Genomic DNA, 26,217 nt, shown 5'->3' on the forward strand with positions numbered 1-26,217 from the left:
TCGATCATATCTTGTTTAAACTTTTACCTCACTTCTGTTGGTTAAAAATGTGGCTTAGTAAGTTGCTTTTTAGGCTAAGTAATTCTAAAATCTTTCGGTACCCTCCCTACCTTCATATATGGGAACCCCTTGCATAATGGGCTCCATTTTGGAAGAGATTCGCATGTGCGCTTGGCATAAAAATTGGCACATCTTCATTGTTGTGTCAGAGCAAGTCGAGTTCATCATGTTTAGAAATTTGGCAGACATCAGAAAAAAGCAGGTCTAAGTTGTGGCGTAACGCAAAGATGTGTGGTGGATGTCGTTATTATTTCATTTCTAAATATGACAACAGCGTGCATCAGTCGCTCTGAATCATTGCAGAAATCGATTCATTGAATTGTCATCTTCAATATATTATTCAGACCATCCCCATTGGGCGGTCTCCAAGTGCCCACGTCACAGCGGCCAAGTTGACATCATCTGTAAATGGGGATCTTCTTGCAGTTCCTCTTAAATGTACATTGCATGCGCCGATTGCCACCATGTGCTTCTCCTGCGCTTGATTTAAAAAGAATGAGGACAGCCGCTTCCATTGGCTGGGAAAGAAGGCAGCTGTGTTCATTTCCACAATGGCAACTGTCCCTTTCCTGCTGCATCTGTCTGCTAAAATACCAAAAGAAAGAAAACTCCACCCATGTGCACAATTAGACTGCAGTACATACTAGATTTGTGCTGAGCATGAAAATATGGCCCAACATGTCTAAATTAGTGTCTATTCAGTCCTTAATCCATCAATGTAAACTGTAGAATCAATGTACAGTACTTACCAAAATATATTTGTACGGATATCATACCTGTCAACTCATATGGTTTAGCCATAGTTCATACGGATTTTGTGGTGAATCTTACGTATATGGCCGTATCGCACAAATCATACGGATACTGAAAATTTACGGGGGGGGTTTTTCCCCCCTAACAGGTAGTTCCGTTTGCTTTTGCCCAGAATGGTGCGAGTCTACGAGAATGCTAGTTCCGGTAACTTTCTCTTCACACAGATTTCCGAAAATCGCTTGCACCACAAACACTGACAGCATTATTGCAGTGCAAAGTAAATATGAATATAACTTCGAGCCGATGGGTCAGTATTTGGAGTTGGTGAAAAAAGTAACGCAGGAATACAACTCTGAACACAGTAATGCCACTAAGTAGAATGATGATTAGACATCAACCAGACATTGTATTATGGAGATCTACAATAAATATCATTTAAATTTTCGTGGGTTTTTTTCTGCCGTTATTTTGACATATAAAATGCTTTGGTATGTTATAAGGATTTTTTGCTCTTTATATACAGGTTGGTGCTCCGAATAGTTGACAGGTATGGGATATTATTGAGCAACGACTGTTGATTTTGAAACACAGGGTGACGTTGGGCTGAACTCACAGTTGAAAGTCACAACCAATGAAAACCTGACCTGTTGATTCCCACGATGTAAAATGAAGTGGACATCACAGTCATGCCACACATTCAAGTGCCACCTAAAGTGGCGGATTTGGAAAAGTGATGGAAAATAGTTGTCAGAAAATTCAAATATGTTGGGAGATAATTGGAAGAATGCATTAAACAACTACATTGGGCACAAAATGTGTGTTATTTTATGCTCAACACCTCAATCTAATGCCAACTTTCAAAGTTCAAAGTTGAACTTTGAACTGTTGTTGTGTGTGTTGCTTGTTGCCAATGTCCAGCAAAATGAGGTCCATTTCCAGAGGAGTACTCAAGAAAAAGTAGAGATTGTGAACTTTATCATCCCTCACACATCAACTGTTAAGCTTCAAGACAGTTTTCTACTTGAAACAAATATAAGTTGAGGGGTTCGTTGTTTTTCAGCGGATGGCTCTTCTTTACGAATGACAAAAGGAGAGATGGAATCCTTTAGTGCAGTTTATTTAAAAGGAGAAAGAAAAAAAACGTCTGCACCTCCGAACGGATGAACGAGAACACAACCCCCTTTCACTAACGAAAACACTTCCTGCTTCCTTTTAGCCAATCAGACGCAAGGAACATAAGAATGTTTCAACAATTATTATACAATATATAATTTATATAACTATAACATAAAAGAATATAATGCTCAAATATAAAATGAAAATAATGAATAATTTAACAGAAGCTTACACAAATTTAAGTCGAATCTAAATGGGTTTGTAATGATTTTGTAAATGGATGGAAAGTGAAGCATGAACTGCATCTGCTAGTGCTTTAAGAGTGAATAAACGTTTGATATACTGTACTGTGTACATTTTCATTTAACGCATAGACAAAAACGTATTATTTTTAAAGAGTGCTTCAAAGTATGGTTGTAGTGTTTTGTGAGGGATTTCCCCCGGAACAATATTCTATATACAGTATTTACATTAATTTGAGATAATTTACATGGCTGGGTAGTTAATCATCAAAAATAGGCAACGATTATTACATCAAAATCTTTGCTTCTTTTATATTTCATACAAACGAAGACTGTCAAATGAGGGCGGATGTGTTTCGGCATTTAAAACAAATCATTTAAAATCATCTGTTTGAAGTCGTGATGCTCGATTTGGTTCATGACTTGATGAATGTAGTGTTTACCTCCCGCATTTTTTTTTCCCGATGAACGAGACATCCACACGCCTTGGCTGGTATGAGTGGGACAGCCCGCAGCCACACAACAAATACCCCCCCCCGTACCCAAAAAAAAAAAACCTGCCAAAAATCAATTTAAAAATGCCAAAAGCTAAGCGAGTTCAACACAAGGCAATACCAGAATTTGATATTCTTATAGACAACACGTCCATAAACCATGTGACGTAATTTTAACCAATGATAAAAAACAGTGAGCTCAAAGACTGTCCAGAGTTTGAAATGATGGCAACACCGGCAACGCCCCCGCTTTCAAAAGAAAAGTCTGCGCATCGAGCCACACACGACACCATTTAGCTCTTAACTCTCATCAACAAGGAGAAGTGAGAATCGACTCATAGACCATTCTTAATTGAAAATGTCTGCCGGCGCAGCAGGAGACACTTTGTGCTTCTTTGTCAACGGAAAAAAGGTAAGTGTCCATTTTTGTAGCTGCGTGGATGGCAATGTTCTGCTTCAACTTGTTTTAGATTCACACACTTCATGAAATAGACTCGTACAACCTAAAGAGACCCAATTCAAGAGCAGGCGGCACGGTAACGAATGGTTAGCACGTCGGTCTCGCGGTGCAGAGGTGCTGGGTTCGATTCCTGTGTGGAGTTTGCATATTCTCCCCGTGTCTGCGTTGTTTTCTTTGGGGTACCCCGGGTTTCTTCCACGTTCCAAAAACATGCATGGCAGGCTAATGGAACATTCATTGTCCCAAGGTGTGAGTGCGATGATTGTTTGTCGTCGACAAATTGTCTATGTCGTCCGCCTACTGCCCGAAGACAGTTGGGAAAGGCTCCAGCACGCCCGAAACACTTGCGAGGATGAGCAAATTTAGAAAATGGATGGATATGTGCAGATGCCTTGCACAATATTAGAAATATATCTCACAGGACAATAACAAATAATGTTGCCTATGTGACAATGTCAATCATCATTTTGTTGTAAGCTTTATAAACTCATCAATCGTGCAGATTAGCTAAGGAGTGGCTGGTGAAGTTACATTTTCAAATATACAGTATTTTAAAATGCTGTATATTTTATAATATACAGTATATATATATATACTGTATATATATATATATACAGTATATATAATATACAGTATTTTATAATAGAAACAGTATTATAAAATACTGTATAATACTGTACAGTAATATACAGTAATTCTACAGATTAAAAATATACAGTAGGTTGAAATTCGACAACATCAAAGTCGTGAACATGTTAATAAAAGTGGTGGATTTAGTTTTATATTTGCTTTGATTGTGCAGGTGTAGCTAGCATGTAGCTGGGTACTATTTCTAGGGACATATCTTCGTAAAAGGAAAAAAATATATTTTTATTATTTCATAAACTAGAAAGTGTGGTATGTACCCCAGTTCCTCCAGGTGGTATGAGAAAGAACAACTGAATGAAATTGTTGAAATCTTTTTGAATCCAGGACAGTACATTTATGAAGTACAGATCAGTTGAATTACATTTTAATGTAATTTTTAAGAGCTATTTTTGTTTTCAAACAATTATTTACGGTGGTACACTGAGAGACAAGTATTTTTTGATATCTTACTTGTTGTAAAAAGGTTGACAACCGCTGCTATAAACTAGGGACAATATGACTCCCAAAATTCGAAGATGAACATTCTCATTTTGAGCATATAAATGCTGTTTTTTTTCTTTTGGTCTCTTATTTTTTTCCGCAGCTGCACACTGGAAAAAATGGTGTGTTGAATTTACTCAATTATACTTTTTTCAAATGGTTGCACCAAATACATTATCTGGGTCCTCGTGGTTTTATTTTGTGCAACCACTTGACAAAATAAAAATCAGAAAATTCAACAACAACAAAATCAGCGCACACAGTGTGTTGGCATACTTTACTGATCAACATCCAAGTCGTCCCGTAAACAATGTACTGTACGTTAAGATGATGAACATGTCCACTTGCATTTGCAATGCATTTTCTCCCTTACCACGAAATGAAATAGTTAGAAATAGCCTGAAAATCACTTGACTTGTGCTATCAACAGGTGACCGAGAAACATGTTGATCCTGAAACAACGCTACTGTCCTTCCTCAGAGAAAAGAGTATCCTTCTATTCCGCATGCACAAACATGATGACTGTATGCATTCATTCATCATAAGAGATCATGAGAGTGTTATCCAAATCTTAATGATTATTGCAACTTGACCATGATGTGAAGTGAGGTTAACTGGGACCAAATACGGTTGCGGTGGAGGAGGCTGCGGGGCCTGCACTGTGATGGTCTCACGCTATCGACCTGCAAACAAAAGCATTTGGTATCCTTCAAAATGCACTCTTCCACTATTTTTGCTGTCAATCAAGATAGAGAGCATTTGCTTCATTAGATTCTGACGGGAGTACAGGACACTGAATATACCTGATAGTCAATAATTGTTAGCTGCAGCGTAGACTTGGTGAAGCAATACCTCAATGTGGATCAAGGTAATCATTATACAACAGTGGGCAACGGTGAAATGCACTGCATATTTGCTCACTCGCTCACCTTTCATGGAAAGTACCGATTTCATAACTGTGTACAGAACATGACACCTCAGTTAAATTAGTTTTGCAACAGAATCAGAAAAATGTGTTTGCCCTAAAGAGGAAAAAAAGAGAATGTACAATTACAGCATCCAGTCAATGAGTGAATGCAATTTCTGAACAAATTGCATGTGAATTCCGAAAAGGTGAAACTGAACTAAAAAGCTGTTAAATTACCGTCATTAATTTGTTTCAGTGTATACTGAAACAAACTTCTGAAAAAATGCCACAGTACATTTACTGTTTATATTTATAATAATTGTAAAATGCTGTTAAATATTCAGTCATAGCATGTAAATTAAAACTTACAGCATAAAACTGGATTGCTGTAGATTTCTGATTTTCTTTTCTGTAAAATATTGTTAAATATTCACGCTTACGTTAATGCTTGGTTAAGAATAACAACGTTTAATTTAACAGTATAAAACAGTATTGTCTGTTAAGCAGTAGAGATAGGGACCACATTCCGATCTCCACTGCTAGAGAAAAGCAACATTCATCGCCAAGCGTTAAAATTAACCACGAGGATTGCGGGCACGCTGTTTGGGAGAATACAAGACAGCCTGAATGGGATGTTTATCAAATTTTACAACATTGCACCGTTTCCCCATCAATGCTTGATAATGGGTCGTCCAAGGTAGCGGTACACTTGAACCTGCTCATTTTTTTCAGGTGGCACAGACAGGCGAATACTTGGTGCATGCATGATGCTAGACATGTTTGTGATAGATTTTAACACAAGAAGATACACAATTTCAGTCAAATACAAGAAACGTCAAATACGGCGCAGCCGTGGCTCAGGAGCCAGAGCGGCTTGTCCAGTAACCAAAGGCTGCGCTGTTCAAATTCCGCTCTTCTCCGTGTCATGTGTCATTTTGGCTGCATATGTAGTTTACTGTCCCCAGAGTGTTCATGCGCAGTGAATCCATTTTGGACACTTTGAGTGTGTGACTGATAAGCAGCATATAAATCTGCTGTCTTATTATTATTATTATTATTATCAAAGAGCAGATTTAATATCTAAACTGGCATGTCGTGTGTAAACACAATAAAACACTTATCCTAAAATACAGGAGTTCACTCTTAAAATAAATAACAGTTGCTTTATATGAAAATTGCCATACCATCCACTGTTATCTTTTGCTAATACTGTATGCTGTAATTCAAAATACAATACTACACTGTCAAAATGAATTGCAGTAGTTGCATTATAAAATAACAGTTAATTCCCAGCATTACTGCTGCCAGTAATTTACTGTTATTTTACAATGAAATTTTTCATGTTGTGCGTGTGAGACTCGAAGTTGGAATGCATTGAATTGGTCAAGAAATGTGGGCATAAACCTTTGGCCTTTTGCCCCGGGAATCTAGCGACCTTTGCACGTCTTGGTGCTTCATTTACTGGTTTTAACGTGTTTCATCATTTAAAGCAGCAGTATGACCCAAAGAAAGTTGGACACCTTTACCGTCACGTCAGTCATTACTCTGTCAACGCCTGCCTGCTTCCACTCTGCCAGCTTCACGGAGCCGCCATCACCACAGTGGAAGGCATTGGGAGCACTAAAACCAGGATCCACCCGGTCCAGGTCAGGCCTGCATCCTTCATATGATAACTTACTGTACACTCAAGATGGCACCTGCTGGTTGTGGTTTTGAAGCTGACTCACTGTGATTTCTTAATTTTGTGTAATACCAAAAAAATAAATAAATAAAAGATGATAAACTACATTGTACGTTTTACACGAAAAAACGGGGTTCCCTATCAGGCTATCATCTTAATTAATAAACAATTAGAGGGAGGAAGACAGACAAGCGGGAGGACATGAGGGCAGTGTTGGGTGTGCCTATGCCTGAAATGTATTGTCCAATGTTTGTAGCGGCATGGGGAGCCTGTCCTCCGAGACAAGTTTCTCCCATGGGAGACCATATAAAAGTCAAATTCAAATTTTAAATTCAAGTCCGTGGGGCGGATGTTGCTCCATGTCTGAACTTGCTGTCCTTATTACCAGCAATGGTGGGAGTCGGTTGCCAAACAAACAACAGAGAGATGGGGGTTGCACTTTCATAAACAGGAATAATGAATGTATAGTACATCTTAGCGAGCGTTCCCTATAAATGTTCTGCATGTCACGTCACCAAGATTAGCTTGAAAGAAAAAAGCCGCCTATACGCAGAACCAAGGTCGCAACATCTTGACCCGGTGTGCAGCCAACAGGTAACGCGTGTTTCTATTTATTTTATTTTTTTAATATTGTGGTTTTTATGTTTCCTGCTTTAACTCTGTTAAGTTTACAATGTTGGTACTCTATAATGTTGCGATTTACTGCAAACGCTACTTTGCTAGCGGTCCTAAATTAGCATCCTTAACGATTGTTTGCAATATCACAAACGTGCTAAAATAATGTGCGGGTTAAAGCTTTGCTATTTTGCTATTGTATTGATTGGTTTGTGGGTGTGCCATGTGCTTTGATTGTTGCGTTTGTTTGATTAAGTGTAAGTTGTGATAAGGGTGAATTTTAAATCAGCTTCCGAGTGACTTGCTGGTACCGCAAGCATTATGGGAGATGGAATTGGATTGTGGCAACTGCATCGTGCTTGTACAAATTTGTCATTCCACTCATCCATTTTCAAGTTGTCTTCGGGCGAAAGGCGCAGTACATCCTGAACCGGTTGCCAGCCAATCACAGGGCACACAGAGACGAACAATCACACCTTGGGACCATTTAGTGTTCCATGAACCTGCCACGCATGTTTTTGGAATGTGGGAGGAAACCGGAGTACCCGACATAACCAGTCGACCACCGGGCCGCCCCAAATTTATTAATGGCCGTGTTAATTGGTCGGATAGTGCCATTCCTGATTATAAGGATACAATGAACCTCCATCTGCTTTTGGCCCTGCTACAAATATTTGTAATCCATGAGTAACAAAAAGATAAGATAAGAAAACCTTTATTGTTTTATAATTCACAATTTCCAGCAGAAAGGAAGAAAGTAGAGGCAACCAAAAGTATTTGCATGAACAAAAAGGAACTGTACACAGTACAGAATGAAATATACAATATAAGCTGAAAGCATATATGCATCTGCAAACGTGGCTGTGCTATTTAAAATGAGCTTGTTATTTCCAATCAATATCACAGCAGTCTTAAGATTCGCAAATGCCTGGGTTCACTGTAAGCTGCATACAACCTGAAACAACATATTCGAACACAGCCTTTGTTTGTCATCAGCATTGCCTGATTGGTTTTCTAGGAGCGAATAGCGAAGGCGCACGGCTCGCAGTGCGGCTTTTGCACTCCGGGTATGGTGATGTCCATGTACACCCTCCTTCGGAATAACCCTCAGCCCAGCCTAGAGGACATCACTCAGGCACTCGCCGGTACTTCCAGACTGATATGATTTTTATTTCACCCACCTAAATGAGCAGAGGGCACTGATCAGATATGTTATTTGACCTTCGCCCTCATGCTTCAGGAAATCTTTGCCGCTGCACTGGCTATCGTCCAATCATTGATGGCTGCAGGACATTTTGTCAGGTGCGTCTGCTGCAGTCCATTGAATTCATAGTAGAAATTTGTTTTTGGTAGCTAAGCATTCAAATTGAAAAGGTGTTTAACCCAAGCAGGAAGCCAATTGCTGTCAACTCAACGGAGGCACTAACAGTGGCAGCAAAGAAGAACACCCTGGAGTCAGTTGAACTGGTGGTATTTTGCTGCCATTTCTTTTCTTGGGATTTCACGTGAAAAACTTTTCATAACCTCCCGTTAAGCAAGCATGACAAATTCTTTACTTGGCCATGTGATGTTTTACAGGAAACTCCCTTGTTGTTTGACAAGTCACAGTTCCTGCCCCTAGATCATACACAAGAACTGATCTTTCCCCCCGAACTGATTGTAAGTATCTTCACACACAAAGGGTTCCATTCAGCATGTACTGAGTGGAGCAGTACAGTGGGTGAGTGGTTAGCAAGTCTGCCTCACAGTTAAACGGGCCCATGTTGGAATCTCTGTTATGTGGAGTTTTCATGCTCTTCCCTTGGTTGCGTACTGTAGGTTTCCTCCAGGTACGCTGGCTTCCTCCATTACATTCCAAAAATCATACTTCTTCGACTAATTTAATACTTAAAATTGTTCAGAGATGTGAACGTGAGTGGAAATGGGTGTTCATCTATACATACTATGCCACTGGCTACCTACTTCGCTAAATCAGCTCACGCTAACCCCAATTAGAATAGATCGGCCTTGAATTGGCCTCATTTGGCCTGTTATATATTCTTGCCTGCAGCTGATGGCGGAGACCTCTAGCCCGCAGACACTCACCTTTCATGGGGAGAGGGTCACATGTGTGTCCCCTGTCCTGCTTGAAGAGCTGGTCCAGCTGAAGACCAGCAACCCAGAAGCTCCACTGATCATGGGAAACACTAAATTAGGTAAAAATGAATATTATGTCGTCTGAGGAGAAGAGTCCTGTGTGCAATATACTGACCTTTGTAGTCCGTTTTAAAGGTCCGGATTTTAAATTCAAGGGCGTTGTGCATCCATTGATTATATCACCCATCCGAGTCTTGGAGCTGTTTGAGGTGACTGAGACCACACACGGTGGGTAATGTCCATTTGACTTTGCTTTGACAGCCAACGATTGTTCACATCACTAGTTCTTGGTTCCCTGTAGGTGTTTGGGTGGGAACAGGATTCCCACTCTCCGAGATCTGGGCTATTTTGAAGAAACTCTGTCGCCAGTTTCCAGAGGAGAAGACAGAGCTTTTCAGAGCGCTGATCCAACAACTGCGGAATCTGGGGAGCCAGCAGATCTGTAATGTTGCCGTAAGTATGCAGTGATTCCTCGCTTATCGTGGTTAATGGGGACCGGGACCCTGCCGCGATAAGTGAAAAGCCGCGAAAGACGGTTTGCTTCTCGCTTGCTCCTGGCAAGCTATGCCCATTAAATACAGCACTCTCGAAAAAAAACAAAACGTGATGTGCTGAAGCCATGATAAATGAAGTGTGATATAGCGAGGCATCACTGTACACCCCCACCTCCCTGAATATGCAGGAGGTCCTGAACAAGAAGAAGAATCGTCTGACAAACATTTTGCTTTTTTAGACCCTTGGAGGACACATCATGAGTGCGTATCCAAACTCAGACCTGAACCCAATTCTGGCTGCTGGGAATTGCAGCGTCAGCACCATCTCCTCTGGTGAGATTTTGGCAACAGGAACTTTGGACACTTTAGATGATCTGGGCTGGCTCACATGATTGCTATTGTCAATCACCAGGAGGATGGCGAGAGGTTCCCCTCAATCAGGAATTCTTTCTGAGCTTTGGGAAAACGATCCTGAGGCCAGAGGAAATTGTGGTCTCTGTGCTGATCCCTTTTACCAGAAAGGTAAAATTGTTTCTTTTGAGAATACCTAAAAAGCAGACACATTAACGGCAACATGAACATTTGGTCCCATTCCATGTTTCTGCTACAGGGAGAACTTGTTCGTGCATTTCGCCAGGCTCCAAGGAAGGAGTGTGCTTTTGCCACAGTAACAACCGGCATGCGTGTGTTGTTCTCCGAAGGATTCAGAGTAGTGGAGGACGTCAGTATATACTTTGGTGGTATAGGACCAAAAACAGCCAAAGCTGTCCAAACTTGCGCTACAATTGTTGCGCGGTAAGACGGATTTGATGTTGGACCACAAGATTAAACAATGACGATACATGATTTACTCTGCATCATTGTTGTTGTTTTTTATCTGTTTTTCTGATTTTATTATTTTTTTAAAGAATTTGATCAGTCCACAAATGTTAGGTCCAAGGCAAAGAGATCAATTCTTCGTTCTTGAGGAAGTTTAACTTTTAAAAGTCTAGTTATTTAATGGTGTTAAATTAAGTATGAATCTTATTCAGACCTTGGAATGCTGAAACCCTGAGCTGGGCTTATGAGGCGCTCGTGAAGGAGTTTGACTTCCCACCTTCAATTCTAAGAGGAAAAGCGGAATTCTGTCGCTCTCTGACTCTCGGCTTCCTCTTCAAATTCAACCTTGAGGTGCTGCAGAGCCTCAAAAAGATGGTAACCACTTGCCTCAAAGGCGATCTTGTTTGTTGTGGAGGTCTCAAATACATGTTTTTTGCAGAATGTGATTGAAAACATTGTTGTGGAGAATATGGAACCACTACCCAGAGAAATCCAGCTGAGCCAGCAGCATTTCCAGGTATGTCTTGGGAGTATGACCCAAAAACATTGTCCCACTGTGACTGGAGAGGCTGAGCTAGGTTTCAACCATGTAGCAATAAAAGTAAGTATTATATTTGCAGAAGACGATTACGGTAAACTGAAAATATGCAAAGAATAGGATGGAGGCTCCATCTCAGGATGGAGCCTTGAGGTACACAGATGATGACCGGTAACAGATTATGTTGAATGAACTGATGCAACCAGGAAGGCAGGATTTGAAGTAGTGTAAGATGCCATCAGACATGAGTTTATTCAGCAGAATGCTGTGGGATGTGTTTTGAAGGCTGCGTTCAGATCTGGGAGACGGATATTGAACAGACCATTTATTTGATAAAATTTTGGTTTTGTTTTAAAGAATAGCAGGTAATCCATCATTTAATTTGATTTGTCTGTCAGTATACTTTTTGACGTGTGATGTTTTTCTTTGTTTAATGCAAGCCTTTAGCGTGTACTCATATCTTTTAAAAATGCTGAATAAATCTTTTGCAACTATTCATTCATTCATTCATTCATCTTCTGAGCCGCTTGATCCTCACTAGGGTCGCGGGGGGTGCTGGAGCCTATCCCAGCTGTCTTCGGGCAGTAGGCGGGGGACACCCTGAATCGGTCTTTTGCAACTAAATAATGTAAAATATTATTTAAATGAAATTTTAGTTTTGCTCTACGTATCGTATCAAATTTGCAAATCATTGTTAATGTTAGAGTTTTTGCAGAAGCGTATATGCTAGATGTGTTAGCTGCTACAGATGGTCAATGCAAACTCGGCTATATAACGAAAAAAGTCAAATGTCATTGTCCATTTCTAATAATATGGGGAACGGGGTTGCATTGTTGGATTGAGTGACACACTCATAGCAGAAAAGATTTACATTAGGTCTGTGCAGGGTCACATCAATTATCTCGATTGCATCATTTCAGCTAGCTCAGTTTTTTTTCTCTTACCAGATGGCTTAAATGTTTTTAGTCGCAAGATTGTTTTTATGTTGAGAGACAAAACATCAGACCATAATTACTGTAATTTATAATGTGTCTGTAATTTTAAAAATGTTTTAATAATTACGAGGAAGACCAAATCCTACTCCCAAAAAAGTTGGCCTAGTATAGGGCTGTTCACACGGCAAGATTTGGTCCGGTGCTACGCCGGGGCTGCCCCAGTAGACCGTTCAGACGTGCAAATTAGCTCCGGCTTAGCCCCGGAAAAAGGCTTACACCGGACCAAATTTGATCCACCTCAGGGAGGTGGTTTAAAAATTTGCTCCGGAGCAAATGCTTGCATGTGTAGCAGCACCGATGTAAATTTGCACGTGTGAACGCAACTGGGTTAAATTTGCTCCAGAGCAAATGCTTGTGAACAGTACGTATGGCGAGAATGCGTTGCTTTCGGGCTCTGTCGGACCTCCGTTATGTGTTTGTTTAATAACGACACAAGACTTGGCTGGTAACATCTTTCCTTTAGTAGGAGACTGAACTGTCTCGGAGTTGTTTGTTCCTTTGTTGTTTGTTCACAACCCCCCGCCCCCATAGAATTTATTTTGTGATTTCTTCTCTTGATTTTCTGTTTGGCGCATTAGTGTTTGCTTTTCTGAGTGACATTGAAGTCATCGTTCATTTGCGTTTTCTTGGGCGGTCACTCTCGAGCAGAAGGCACGGAGACCGAGAAAGAGAAGGACGTGCCGGTCCAGTAGTCGCTTGAGTTGTGTATATACGGTGCATTTTAAAAAGAACCAACACGACAGCTCGTTTGTTTTCTGTCGTTTTCCTCCGCTGCAGAAACTGCCGTGTGAACGCAAGTGTGGCTGCGCCGACGCTGTGCCGATGCTGTCACGCTCAGCGGCGTTGTACGTGTAAACGCTCCACACAATTTGCTGCGGTGCAAAATATATTGCAACAAAATACATCGGTGCAGCGCCGGAGCAAATGTGTGCCGTGTGAACAGCCCTTTTGTCATCTATATATATAAATTGGTCATCAAGACGGGAGTATGGGGAGTGTGTGGGGCAAATTAGGCTATGCTTAAGCATTATTGTTTTAATTCTACAACATCGACTACTACATTAAGTCTTTGCACAACTACTGTCCGTGTTTTATGTTATGTGTTGTGTTTATTATTTTACTTTGTTAACTGTTTTGTTAAGCGCTTTGTTACAGCTGCCGCTGTTGTGAAGCGCTATATAAATCAGCATGTATTGTATGTACACAATAAGTGTACCATACTTCAGTATTTTGTGCTTGGATTATTTTAATGTCATGAAGGGGACAGAAAATGTCGTCCAATTCTGGAATACCAGCCAGTTCTAGTTCCAGGTAGAGATCATTTCTAATGGTCGTATCAAACAATGGCTCCCAATTGTTCAGCATGTGTCGAAGGGCCAAAGTGACCAGGATCCCGTGGGCCGTGCCATCATTCATAGCTCCGCCATAAGCCAGGCCACAGGCGAGGCAATTTACTGCGATGATCTCCCAAAGACTGATGGCGAGCTTTTCCTGTCGCTGGTCACCAGCTCACGGGCGCATGCCAAGATCATGTGAGGAAAACAATTCTGGTCAATATCCTATGTTTCACCTGTTTTACTAAGTTTTTTTTTTTTTTTAAGTAATGTGGACGTGACTGATGCGCTGCTACTTCCAGGCGTGGTCGATGTCATCACAGCAAACGATATTCCTGGGAAGAAAACTCGCATGTTTTCAGGTTATGATGAAGAAATGCTCGCCCAGACACAGGTAAAGATAATAATAATAATATACATTTCATTTATAAGCGCCTTTCAAAACACTCAAGGACACTTTACAACCAAAACAAGAACAAAACAGGTGAAGTGGACAGTGTGGACATGTTCCCACCACTTTCTGAATATCTTTTCCAGTTTGGGAATGGCTGGGTTAGCATTTGATTAAAAACATGTCAGAACATAGGTTGAAACATTGATCAGATCAGGTCAGCTACTCTTTGAGTGTCGTTTTGCTTAAAACACGTAGATAATTTGCTGTCATGATGGACAAAGTAAATCAGAGCACATGCATTTGTAGGAGATCTCCTAATATAATAATAAAATGGTTAAAATCTTTCTCGCTTCCATTTCACATTGTATGCAAGAAGTATGTTCTTTGGCCTCTGTAGCAAGGAGTAGTTGAATGCAAGAAAATTAAGATATCCTTTATTTGTCCCACACTGGGGAAATCTACAGCCTCCAGCAGCAAGAATGTGGATAGAAATGGTCATTTGTTCACAAAAACTGCTTTACTTCTGAAAAATGCGTCCACCCTCACCCTCCGTCTGCATGCATGTTCGCAAACTGCTTCTGTATTTGTGTCCAGGTGTCGTGCATCGGTCAGATAGTGTGTGCTGTTTTGGCGGATACTAGAGCACATGCCAGAAGAGCCGCGTCAGCGGTGAACATCAGCTATCAAGACTTGCCAGAGCCCATATTTACTATCGAGGTGAGTTGACAGCAGGGGTCACCAACGATGGTCCTCGAGGGCCACTATCCACAATGTTTTAGATGTCTTTCCCCTTCAACGCACCTGATTAAATCATCATCTCATCAGCAAGCTCTGCAGAAGCCGCATCACAATTTGGATCATTTGAATGAGATTTGTTGGAGGAAGGAGACATCTACCGCGTTGTGGATAGGGGCCCTTTCGGACCGGAGTTGGTGACGTCTGGTTGACGGAAACGACATACGAAAGCATGACGGCTTCTATTTGATGGAGCGTTTGAGACAAGTGTTCCGCCCCTGTCTGAAACAGGACGCCATCAAGAGGTCATCCTACTTTGAGCCAAGGAGGAAGCTCGAAAGAGGAAACGTGGAAGAGGCCTTCAAAAGTGTTGATCTGGTTCATGAAGGTAAACAGCGTTCAAACACAGTGCAGTAAATGACTTCAAAATGTCAACATTTTAATATTCTGTTCAGGGGTGATTCGCATTGGTGGCCAGGAGCATTTCTATATGGAGACTCAGAGCATACTGGTTGTTCCAGTGAGAGAGCAGGCGGAGTTTAAAATTTATGCGTCTTCTCAGTCGCCGACATCAGTTCAAGTACGTTGTATCTGTCTGCCGTACATTTCCACCCGCATGACATCAGACGAGCTCTCATATCTCCTCCCTTCAGATCGCCGTCTCTGAGACCTTGGCCATACCAGCCAACCGAGTTAGCTGTCATGTCAAGAGACTGGGTGGAGGATTTGGAGGGAAATTTGTTAAAACCGTGATTCTGGCTTGTATCACGTCTGTGGCTGCGTGGAAGTGGGTCTTCATACATCAGAAACTCACAAAATGATATCCTCTTCGAGTCTCTTACTTCACCAAAGAGGTTTGATTTCTCCCCCCCTTCAGGACTAATTGCGCAGTCCGCTGCGTTCTGGAGCGAGGTGAGGACATGCTGATCACTGGTGGACGACATCCTGTGCTGGGAAAATATAAGGTGGTGCACATATTTGTCCAAAAGCTCTGCCTTTTGAACTTCAGCCGCTTGCAAGCAAGTGTGTTTGTTTCAGGTTGGCTTCCAGAAAGATGGAAGGATCCTTGCGGCAGATATCCAAATTTGGACCAATGCTGGCAACGCAGTGGATGTATCCATCTTTGTACGTACCAATTTCCACCAAGCTGTTAACTTCAGCTGGGTTTGCTTGGCTTTCTATTTGCAGATGTTGATAAGCTTCGCTTTCAAGAAAAAAAAGGCAGACCAAAATTGATTCATATCAATGCTCCGACAAATATGTTTTACCAAAAAGGTGCCTTTGAATAAAGCTTGAATTCTTGTATAAAGTAATAGGCAGAGACACGTGAAGAAGACAAGATACAATGTTGCTTGTGAACACTCCGAATGATTGGTGATGATTGATGATGACGGCGCAAGTCGGGTCACCGTTCCGAATCGTATGAACCGATCCGCACGGCTTGGTGTCAACGTGGTTTTCATTGCAAGACTCGGTCGGATGTTGCTGATCTTGCAGGTAGCGGAGAAGATCCTGCTTCATCTGGACAATGCCTACAATATTCCAAACCTGCGTGGCCGAGCTGCCGCCTGCAGAACCAACCTGCCATCCAACACCTCCTTCCGAGGCTTTGGGGTGCCTCAGGTTGCCTGCGTTATAGAGAACTTGATCAGCGATGTGGGGCTAATGCTACAGCGTCCTGTGGATCAGGTCAGTTAAAATCAAATCCTCTTGACGCATTACTGTACGACCTTGACGTGTAAGTGCCCCGATTGAATAAATGTTTCAAGTTATTGGCTTTCGCTCGTTGGATTTTTTGGGGTTTGTGTTGTACTCAACTCAACTCAATTGTATTTATTGAGCACTTTAAAACAACCATCGCTGTATACAAAGTGCTGTACATGGAGCAAATATCATATATACAACAAAACAACAAATTAATAACAAAGACAGTAGAAAGCACCAAACAGTAATACTCAGATCAAGTCTTGTAAGCTGTTGGCTAGCGTAATGCTAGCACGTAATATGAAACATCATAGGTGGGCTAACTGAACTTGAATTGATATTGTATTCGTTAAAAAATTTTCAACAATATTCAGACAGTGCAAACAATAATCACAAGCTGATCCTACAGCTCTGCAGCGTTGTTCGTCAGGGTTACAAACCCTTGGGAGTTTTTATTATCATTATTTTTTTATTTGTTCTGGCTTTTTAAAACATTATTCATTTTACCGGGTAATTAGTTTTCAGAATGCATTTGTTCCTTTGTATTCATTTTTATTTTTTTCAAAAATGCTTTCCGTCAGTTTAGTTCTTAGTTGTAGTTTTTTTTTCAATATATAGAATTTTTGTCCTGTGCAAGATTAAAAAAAAAAAGAAGTAATTATTATGCAGTAATGTAAACTCCAATTCCTGTCATTCCTGTTTGACTTTGCGTCTTTCAGTATGGACTTATAGTAATACCGAAATAAATATACTTGAAATTAACTCCAAAATCTCATGTATGACATTAATTGACAACGACGAAAAGAACACTTTTTGTACATATAGTTTTGTAAACCTAAGATGTAGTTTCAGTTAGTTATCACTCTTTTAAAGCACTGCCATTTTTATTTTATTTCTTTGACGTCGTTTTTTTTGTTCAATTTACGTTTGTCTATTTTGTTTCTCAGAAAATGGATGGATGTTCCTTTTCATTAACCCCAATAACCCTGATGTATGTTACACTGTCTCCTCATGGCCAAAGCCCGCACCAGATGGAGCGGCACAATGTCCATTGAAAACATGAAATCAGAATGCAAACCTGGTTTCATTCTGAATAATCTATTTAACTATGTTATTGTAGCATGCTTTTATACAGTACAATGCTGTAGAATTATACTGCTGTTTTTTTTTTATTTAAAAAAAACAACATATTTTGCAGGGAAAGGAAGGGATTATGGCTTTTTTGATTCATTTTAATGGAAAAGGTTGACTTGAAGAACGATTGATTTGAATTACAAGTGTAGTCATGAAATAAATTGAAGCCGTTAGTCAAGGCACCATTGTATTGGACTTAAACGTGTAACTAATGGATGATTGATCAGGTCCGGGAGCTCAACATGTACAAGGGGCCGTCACTCACCCACTACAAGGTGGAATTCAGCCCGGAGAACTTGCTGCGTTGCTGGGACGAATGTAAGGCCAAGTCGGACTTCTGCACTCGCCGCATTGCTGTCGACACATTCAACGAGCAGAACCGCTGGAAAAAGAGAGGGCTCTCCATCATCCCGATCAAATATGGCATAGCCTTCTCAGAGGGCGTCATGAATCAAGTAAGCTGTTTCTGTTTGAGCGCCATCTTCTAAAACAATGTGGAATACGTTCTGTGTATTTAGTCTGCGGCTCTAGTGAACATCTATCAGGACGGATCTGTTTTGGTAAATCATGGCGGGACAGAGATGGGTCAAGGAGTCCATACCAAAATGCAGCAGGTAGGGAAGTGGATGTCTCAGCTGCACAAATTCCTGAATAATCACTCAACACTTGTTTGCGAGCAGGTGGCGAGCCGGGAGCTTCACATCCCGATGTCAAAAGTCTACATCGGTGAAACCAGCACCAACGCCGTTCCCAACACATTTATCTCTGCTGCTTCCTTTGGCACCGATGCCAATGGCATGGCCGTCAAGGTCTGTGACCTTTTCCCGTTACTTTTACCGCTTATTTTGAAGCACTAACAACATAATGGCCATATTGACTGCAGGTTTGCGCGTGCAAAACAGGATTGTGTTGTTCGTGGGATTCCCCACAATTAGGGCTTGCTTTCTTTTCTGTGACGCAGTAAGGTTTGTTGGCCTCTTATACGAACACTGACAACAGCATCAAAACAACAACTCCATCATGTTGGGTTTGCCTTCCAATCTTAATCGATCACTAGCCACCAACTGCGCGCGTACTCTGTTAGAGTGAACAATTGAATTTAAGATATCCTTTATTTGTCCCGCAATGGGGACATTCACAGTCAGAGTTCAGAAAGGAAACCACAAGGTAGGGAGAGGGGGGAAAAAAACACACTCGAACTATCCTCTTCTGAGGATAATTTAAGTCCAGGATAAAAAAAAGACCCTAGCACATGAATAAGCACATGACAGTTACAACAAGTCACAAGACATAACATGTAATGAGGGGGAGGATGAATGTTCAGTTGGTCAAGTGTGAACACAGAAAAGAACTCTGGTGTGGATGAAATCAAACTTTCCTACACCTCCCGGAATTGGTCTCGGTTCGGTTTCCAAGTGCACTGGAGAGTGCCTCCCGTGTGATGTGAAAGCCATCCTGCCTCAGTACTCTATGGCTTGCCTATGAGTTAAATACTTTTTTTACCCTAAATGGCTCCTCTCATTGTATTCCGTGATGCAACATTTGCGAAAAGAATGCATTTATTTGTAACTTTTAACGATACAGGTGTGAACACAGTGTTTAAAATGTATATGATTTCTTTGTTTAGAATGCCTGCCAGACTCTTTACCAGCGACTGGAGCCAATCCGACAGAAGAACCCGAAAGGAACTTGGGAGAGTTGGGTAGGATGAAATGAGAAATTCGATTGAGAAAGGCTGATCCATACACCAAACAGCTTCAAAGTATACCATGACTTTCTTTGCAGGTCAGTGCAGCTGTTATGGAGAAGATCAGCTTGTCTGCTACTGGATTTTCCAGGTGAATGTCCAACAGATGTGACATCTTGAAAACACACAACAGTACAATATATCGACACAGTTTCAGCGAAACCTCCTGAAATAAGTCATTAGGATGCCAAAAAGTACCATCTATGGCACAAGTGGGGGGGACCACGTGAGCAAACACTTACCAAGAAATTCCTATACAGCTTAATATATGCCATCGCTGTGAAGTGAAAAAGAATTGGTTTGCAGTAGTACTAGCTACATTTCAGTGCCCAGGTACTGCTGGCGAGGGGTCGTAGGGGTGCCAATGTCTATGATCAACTATCAGAACTCACAGCATTGACTTTGGTGACAGTATGCTATTTGCGGTTGTGGGGGAGCTAGCAATCAGGTGCGAGTATGCAGCACAATTGGATGAATCAAGTGATTTTAGTTAAACCTAGATGGTTTTCGTTGGTGTCATGTTGCCCGTTCGGAGAAGAGCTGCTAAGGGCATCAATTGCTTGCAGCTCGGGACCTAGTGCAGATTCCCAAGTTAGCAATACAAGAAGGAGACAATCCTTCATTTTAGCATTTGTCTACTGTGAACTGCGTTACAGTCAACGGAAACGGGTGAATTTCCAGCATTTTAGGAAGAACAAGGAACTTGGTGGGCGGGCACGACCCACCAGTGGTGTTCAAGGAACAACTCAAACAACTGAGCACGTGAACATAGTGTTTCCTGTGTGTTCAGGGGTCCAGACAGCTATATAGACTGGGACAAGATGGAGGGTCAGCCCTTCCCTTACTTCACGTATGGGGTCTGCTGTAGCGAGGTGGAGCTGGACTGCCTCACTGGAGACTACAGGGTCCGTTCAGAAGCGAGTATCAGTCTGTTGCTGCGGTAGCAAACACTGATTTTGTCTTTTTGGCCTTTTTAGACCATGAGGACAAACATTGTTGCCGACGTTGGCCAAAGTTTGAACCCGTCCGTGGACATTGGCCAAGTGAGGATATCCGAAACCTGACTCAATCCAGAACAGCCTTTTGTCGTTTTTCTGACATGGTCATGCAATTTATTACAATATTTCCTTTGTCGCAAATCGCCTCGTGCAGATTGAAGGCGCGTTCATGCAGGGTTTGGGTTTTTTCACCATGGAGGAATTAAGGTTTTCCCCCTGCGGCCTTCTGTACACCCGAGGGCCATCTCAGTACAAGATCCCTGCTGTGTGTGATCTGCCGCTGAGCTTTAACGTCCATCTCCTCTCTGATTCCAACAATCCCCACGCCATCTACTCCTCCAAGGTCAGAGGTTGTCTTGAAGCGGGTATTTGTTTTTGCTCTAGGTTAACCCTCTGCACTTTCATCTTTTACCCCTCCAGGGTATCGGCGAGCCCACCCTCTTTTTGGGCAGCTCAGTGTTCTTTGCGATCAAAGATGCTGTCGCAGCAGCACGGAAAGAGGTTGGCCTTTCGGGTCCGTTTTCATTGGACAGCCCAGCTACCGCCGAGAGGATTTGCCTTGCGTGCGCATCCCCGTTCGCCCAGGTGTGAAGCTGTCTTCTTCTTAATATACATCAACGTAATGAGTTATTTTGTAATATTTGTGTTTTTTCTTTTTGTGCTTGTTATTTCAGAATGAGATTTGAATCTGTTTTACATCTCACATTTCTTGTGTTCGTTCTTGCTGAAATGGATGAGAGTTAAAGTCGTGGTGTGGTGTGACAAGACAGTTATCGGTGTTATATAGTGTGAAATTTTGGAAGATGGGAGTGGATCAGGGTTGCCTCGAGAATTCCTTTGCCTGGTGCAGAACACAAATATTCCTCTCGTAGCCATTTCTAGTGATAAGAGAAAAATCACACATTTAAAGAACAAACATTAAAAAAGGTGAAAAAAATGATTAGATTTACAAGTCCAGTATTTTAGAAAAAGGTGGTTGCTATTCAACTGCCCTTGGGTTTTAGTTATATTGATTAAACCAGTAAAATAATAAACATGATGGTCTCAAAACAATTGTCATTTTTTTATACTGTTACGAATTATGCATTTATGTATTTCTTTAATTTTTGTGCCTTTCAGAATCAAGAGAAGGAAACAGGATGATTCCAACCCTGGGCTATAAACATCCAAAAGGCTCTGTCATCTGTCGTGACTCTTGACAGTTTTTTTTCACCAACATCTTTACTATTTTAAGGACATACAAGACAATGTGAGTCTGATGCAACACTTGAATACGAAAAAAGAAAACCTTTTCATGGAGTTAATTTTTACAACATCCACATGTAACTACGAAGTTCTATAAACAAAAAGGCCAGCTCAAGAGCCTTAATATCCATAAAAAATAAATACATGTTTAAAAATGTAAGTGATCATTCTCCTAATTCGTGGTGTTTTTACCTGTTGACAGTTGACAAGTTGCAAACCTTCAATTACAACATGGACTCTGCTTACTTGTCTTATCTATGATTTCTTGAAAGCTCCATACTGTTATGCTCGTCTCAATAGTTGTACAGTAGAAGTACAACTACAAAAAGTTGTACCTGATACTTGAATATGACACAAATAAATATGATCTTTCCCTCTAAGAAATGGTGATAAGATATTGTTTTGAAAGAGCTTAACTACATCAACAAGTGGATGATGACAAGGCTCATGCCAAAACCACCAGCGTCTAGTAATCAATCAAAAATTCTCCCCCACCTATCTTGGAAATGTGCAATGTGCATCATCGTCGACATACAACAATGCAAGACGTGAAAGGTGCTCTGTCGCATTGTTCCCTTTGACTGACTGGCATATTTAGCCAGTTGAATTGAAATACCGTATGGTTCAACTATTGCCATGTTAGGGTTTGCAACAACGGTTCTCCCAATCGCAAAGTGACAAAAGTTGACAACAGAAAAAGGTTTTATCTGTTCCCTGCTTAGTGGAAGACAGAAGGAAACGTCGTTTCAGAGCTCTCAAAGCAACATTAGATGGCTTGGTTGCCAGCTGTAAAAAAACAAAAAAAATTCACCTTCAAATACCACTGCCGTAGGTTTTCTTTTCTTCTATAAGAAATCAATTGTGTTATAAAGAGCCACTTTCATCTTGCCAGTTGTTTCTGCCTTTTTACTGAACTGTGTTAAATGTGTTTTACAAACAGAGATCAGTTAGTCAAGTCAGCTTCATTATCAAATATGCTCTATGTACAACATACAGCACAGATGAAATATATTTCCTCTCAACCACGGTGCAAACATGCAACAGTTATAGTTGGAAAAGTAAAAAAAATAAAAAGAAGAAACCAACTTCATTAACAAAAGAAAGGAAAACAATATACGGAACAATAGTGCAGCAACACTGCACACGATTTATGGCTTATCCCACCAGTTTCTTGTATTATGACTTGTTTTTGACTCTCAAAGAAATGAGACAAATAGACAGCCTTTACATAGCCTACGTTAAGCCTTTGTGTACATTTGCTGTAATCTCCAACTGGTGGATGATGATAGGTGTCATGATGATACGAGGCATAAGCCCAATTTTACATGTGACATTTCACCTTATCCTTCGGGGCTATCTCTTCCACCAAACCCAAACTTAATAACTTTATGTATGAAACAGAGGCACCCTAAGCACCCCGAAGAGCACAATAATATTAACGACCGAATGCATTTTCGAGAGACTGAATGAAAAATCGTGGAATGATACTGAAACACATGAAATAACATACAATGACCTGAAATTATCTGAACTTGTTCAAGTTAGAATGGCCATTAATATCTGTGGAGTAGTGATGTGTCGTTCGCGAACGAGCCGGCTCCGAGAGTTGCCGGCTCTTTGAAGTGAACGGTGGGAGCCGGCTCCTCCTTGGGAGCCGAAGTGGAGGGTCACACACACACACACACACACACACGCACACACGCACACGCGCACACGCACACGCACACGCACACACGCACACACACGCGCTGCAGTTTAGAGAAGGGGGAGGGGTTAGAGAAGAGACACACACAGCAGCACACTGAGCAGCACGCGAACAAGACAGACGAGGAGACGAGAGAGCTCGTTAGTGAAAAAAAACAACACGGTGGAAAGTGAAAAGGTGAGAAAATGGAGAGGAAACGCAGTGAAATATGGACTCATTTCAATTTAATTGATAGTTCAAAGGCAGCGTGTAGACTGTGCACGGTTAAAATATCCCATAGATCAGGCTCCACAAATAACCTGCACAGGCACATCAGAAATGTCCACCCATCAGTACAATTTGAAGAGAAAAGACAAGCAAGGGAACCAGATGTAAATGAAGGTGCCAATTAGGGATGTGAATCTCAGCACTGAGGACGATTCGATACACATCTCGATGCACTGCCAGCGATGCGATACTTAAACGATACATGGAATTTTCTGGCGACACGATGCGATACGTTTCACCGTCTTCACGATGTGGTACGACGCGATACACATTTAGTTCAAATCAACGCGATCCGATACGATACAGTGCAATTTGTTGTGATATTGTGCAATTAAACATGATGCAAATACGCAAAGAAAAAAGTTTAAAAAAAGATGGAATTCAGTATGGTATTGCAAAAAGTAGACCACTTCATTCCTTATAAACAGTAGAACTTGTAAAACAACTTATTTAAGCCCTTTCACAATTGGGTTTTGGGCAAAGAAAATGTAAACAATTTGGCACCTGAGACTCACAGCTGTTGCTGGAGTGTAAACACAAACAGACTACTCACCGAGTGTCTTATATGAAATATCCATCTCCATAGGACAGAAAAAAATACAATTGAAACAATGTGGCAGTCACAGCCTCAAAGCTGCTGTGTGTATTGTAGCGTACACAGACCACTCTCACTGAATGTCAAAATGAAATGTCCAAAAGAGTCATCCATATATAGTTTTTCCTTGCGCGGTCACCGCGAGCTGCAAGGGGACCCCCCAAAAAAGAGGCGATTTTTTCTGATCCTGACCTGGTTTGCCAAGAGTTTCTCCGGTGTCCAACGAGGAACTGGACGGGGAGGCGCGTGGAGGGGGCGGGAAACTTGTCGGTGATGTGGTGCCATCGTTTTAAGTGGTCTGCATATTTGTGGTGCTGCCGTTGTATGGCTTCGTAGTGCGACATTCTTTGCAAATTACGGAGCTTTTATCAATCTTTCCATCTTTCTTTTCGAAGCCGTAGTATTTCCAAACATAAGATCTGAATGTTGCGGAGGATTAAATACAGTAGTTTCCTCGCTGCTGCTTGCGCGAACTTCCATAGTGTTTCGCTAGTTATGTACTGGACTGTATCTGTCTATCTGACGCACGGCTACCGTCCGTATTCAACACAAAACGCAAAACAATGATGGTGCATTCATTGCACCTAAGAAAGGGCAAATAGGTGACGTTTAACATGAATAAAACGGCGCTTGAATCGGATTTTACCGATACCCACCAATGCATCGTGATGAATCTCGATTTCACCCGTCAATCGCGTCGTACCCAGTGAATGAGCCGATGCACTCGCATCGTGCACGTGCGCATCGATGTATCGATTAATATCGATTATTTTCCACACCCTTAGTGCCAATGTGTCTGCAACTGTTGCTGCTGCTGCTGCAATGTCACAAGTGCCTAGATGTACAACCCAGAGCTCTATGAGCCACTTTATGCAAAAAGCTATAAAACCAGCAAAACGGAACACAAGTGATGAGGAACTGGGTAAAATGATTGCAAGGGATTTTCATCCATTTTGTGTTGGCTGTGTGTTGTCGCAACATCTGTCCCCTCAGAGAGAATCTTCTCCAAAACAGGGCAAATATTAACAGAGAAGAGAAACAGGATCAACCCCTGAAAGCTGAGGCACTTGGTTTTTCTTCATGCCAATCTTCGCTAAAGACAAGCTAAAACCTTTACCTGAATGCTGCTTTTTTTCTTTTTGTTTTACAAATTTTAATTTATAATTTGTTGTGTGGTATTCAAAGCTTGCTTATGTTGTTTTACTGTAAATAGTTAAAAGCTTATAAACATTTTTTGACGACTTTGTTTTGAGATGGGTCTTTGTACTTTGTTTTTATTTTTGTAGCACTCCATGTTGAGTATGTTCAGAAGAATATAAATAAATTTTTGATATAGTGTCTATTTTTTGCTTTAGTACTTCATTTTACACATAATATTACGTTATTTTTGGTATTAAATAAATTTAAGCAACAAAAAAACTGAGGAGCCATTTGGGAGCCGAAAGAACCGGCTCTTTTAGGGGAGCCGAGCCAAAAGAGCCGGCTCCCTAAAAGGAGCCGGAATTCCCATCACTACTGTGGAGACTGTAGGCCAGGGTGAATACCATTATGGAGAATCTGTCGGAACGGTTTGAATCGGTCAAAAAAATGTAGGCCTGAGAGGAAAAAAATACAAACAAAAAAACTCAACTTTGGGCGTTTATTTTCAAATTGTGTGTTGAGGTGTGCGCTTCGTCGGGATGTATTTGGGAGAATAACGACGAGAGATGAATTTACTTGTTTAACTCAAACATGTTGCACGTTTTATTTGCCGTCTGCGCAGAGAGCAGCCGCTTCTCATCGCCACTGAACAGGAAGAAAAAAAATTATTTCGCGCCGAGTACAGACCGGATATGGCATTGTGTCTTGGGTTGCCAGATCCGTTCAAAATAAAGAACACATCATTACAGAAATGAGCATACAAGATATTGTTTCTTAACAT

The 26,217-nt window shown here is 41.2% G+C and overlaps 1 protein-coding gene across 2 annotated transcripts; it reads left to right on the forward strand.

The window, feature by feature from the left end:
* Positions 1-2,869: 2,869 nt before the first annotated feature.
* On the forward strand, positions 2,870-22,113 carry aox6 (aldehyde oxidase 6). Of its 2 annotated transcripts, XM_052057032.1 has the most exons (35): positions 2,871-3,077; positions 4,684-4,741; positions 4,859-4,955; positions 6,698-6,806; positions 8,475-8,601; positions 8,697-8,758; positions 8,848-8,910; positions 9,035-9,115; positions 9,507-9,651; positions 9,728-9,820; positions 9,894-10,045; positions 10,326-10,419; positions 10,499-10,608; positions 10,697-10,881; positions 11,118-11,280; positions 11,345-11,422; positions 13,801-13,970; positions 14,040-14,166; positions 14,761-14,883; positions 15,193-15,289; positions 15,357-15,481; positions 15,555-15,688; positions 15,779-15,866; positions 15,940-16,026; positions 16,399-16,590; positions 17,967-18,194; positions 18,258-18,353; positions 18,420-18,548; positions 19,367-19,441; positions 19,525-19,577; positions 20,277-20,391; positions 20,464-20,529; positions 20,639-20,827; positions 20,905-21,103; positions 21,604-22,113. In XM_052057032.1, the coding sequence occupies exons 1-34, from the start codon at positions 3,024-3,026 to the stop codon at positions 21,073-21,075; spliced, it is 3,936 nt and encodes a 1,311-aa protein (XP_051912992.1). In that variant the 5' UTR covers positions 2,871-3,023; the 3' UTR covers positions 21,076-21,103; positions 21,604-22,113. The 2 variants fall into 2 exon arrangements, with proteins under 2 accessions (XP_051912993.1, XP_051912992.1); XM_052057033.1 differs by lacking the exons at positions 20,277-20,391; positions 20,464-20,529; positions 20,639-20,827; positions 20,905-21,103 and having other exon boundaries at positions 2,870-3,077.
* Positions 22,114-26,217: the final 4,104 nt, after the last annotated feature.

Source organism: Hippocampus zosterae, chromosome 2, assembly GCF_025434085.1.
Source record: "Hippocampus zosterae strain Florida chromosome 2, ASM2543408v3, whole genome shotgun sequence".
Taxonomy (NCBI): Eukaryota; Metazoa; Chordata; class Actinopteri; order Syngnathiformes; family Syngnathidae; genus Hippocampus; species Hippocampus zosterae.

What these genes read in the sequence shown, in the direction of transcription:
- aox6 (XM_052057032.1), top strand. Translation starts at nt 3,024, where the DNA reads ATGTCTGCCGGCGCAGCAGGAGACACTTTGTGCTTCTTTGTCAACGGA. An exon ending in CGGGCGCATGCCAAGATCAT is followed by an intron (nt 13,971 to 14,039) that starts GTGAGGAAAACA and finishes TTTTTTTTTAAG; the next exon opens with TAATGTGGACGTGACTGATG. An exon ending in AAGGAACTTGGGAGAGTTGG is followed by an intron (nt 19,442 to 19,524) that starts GTAGGATGAAAT and finishes CTTTCTTTGCAG; the next exon opens with GTCAGTGCAGCTGTTATGGA.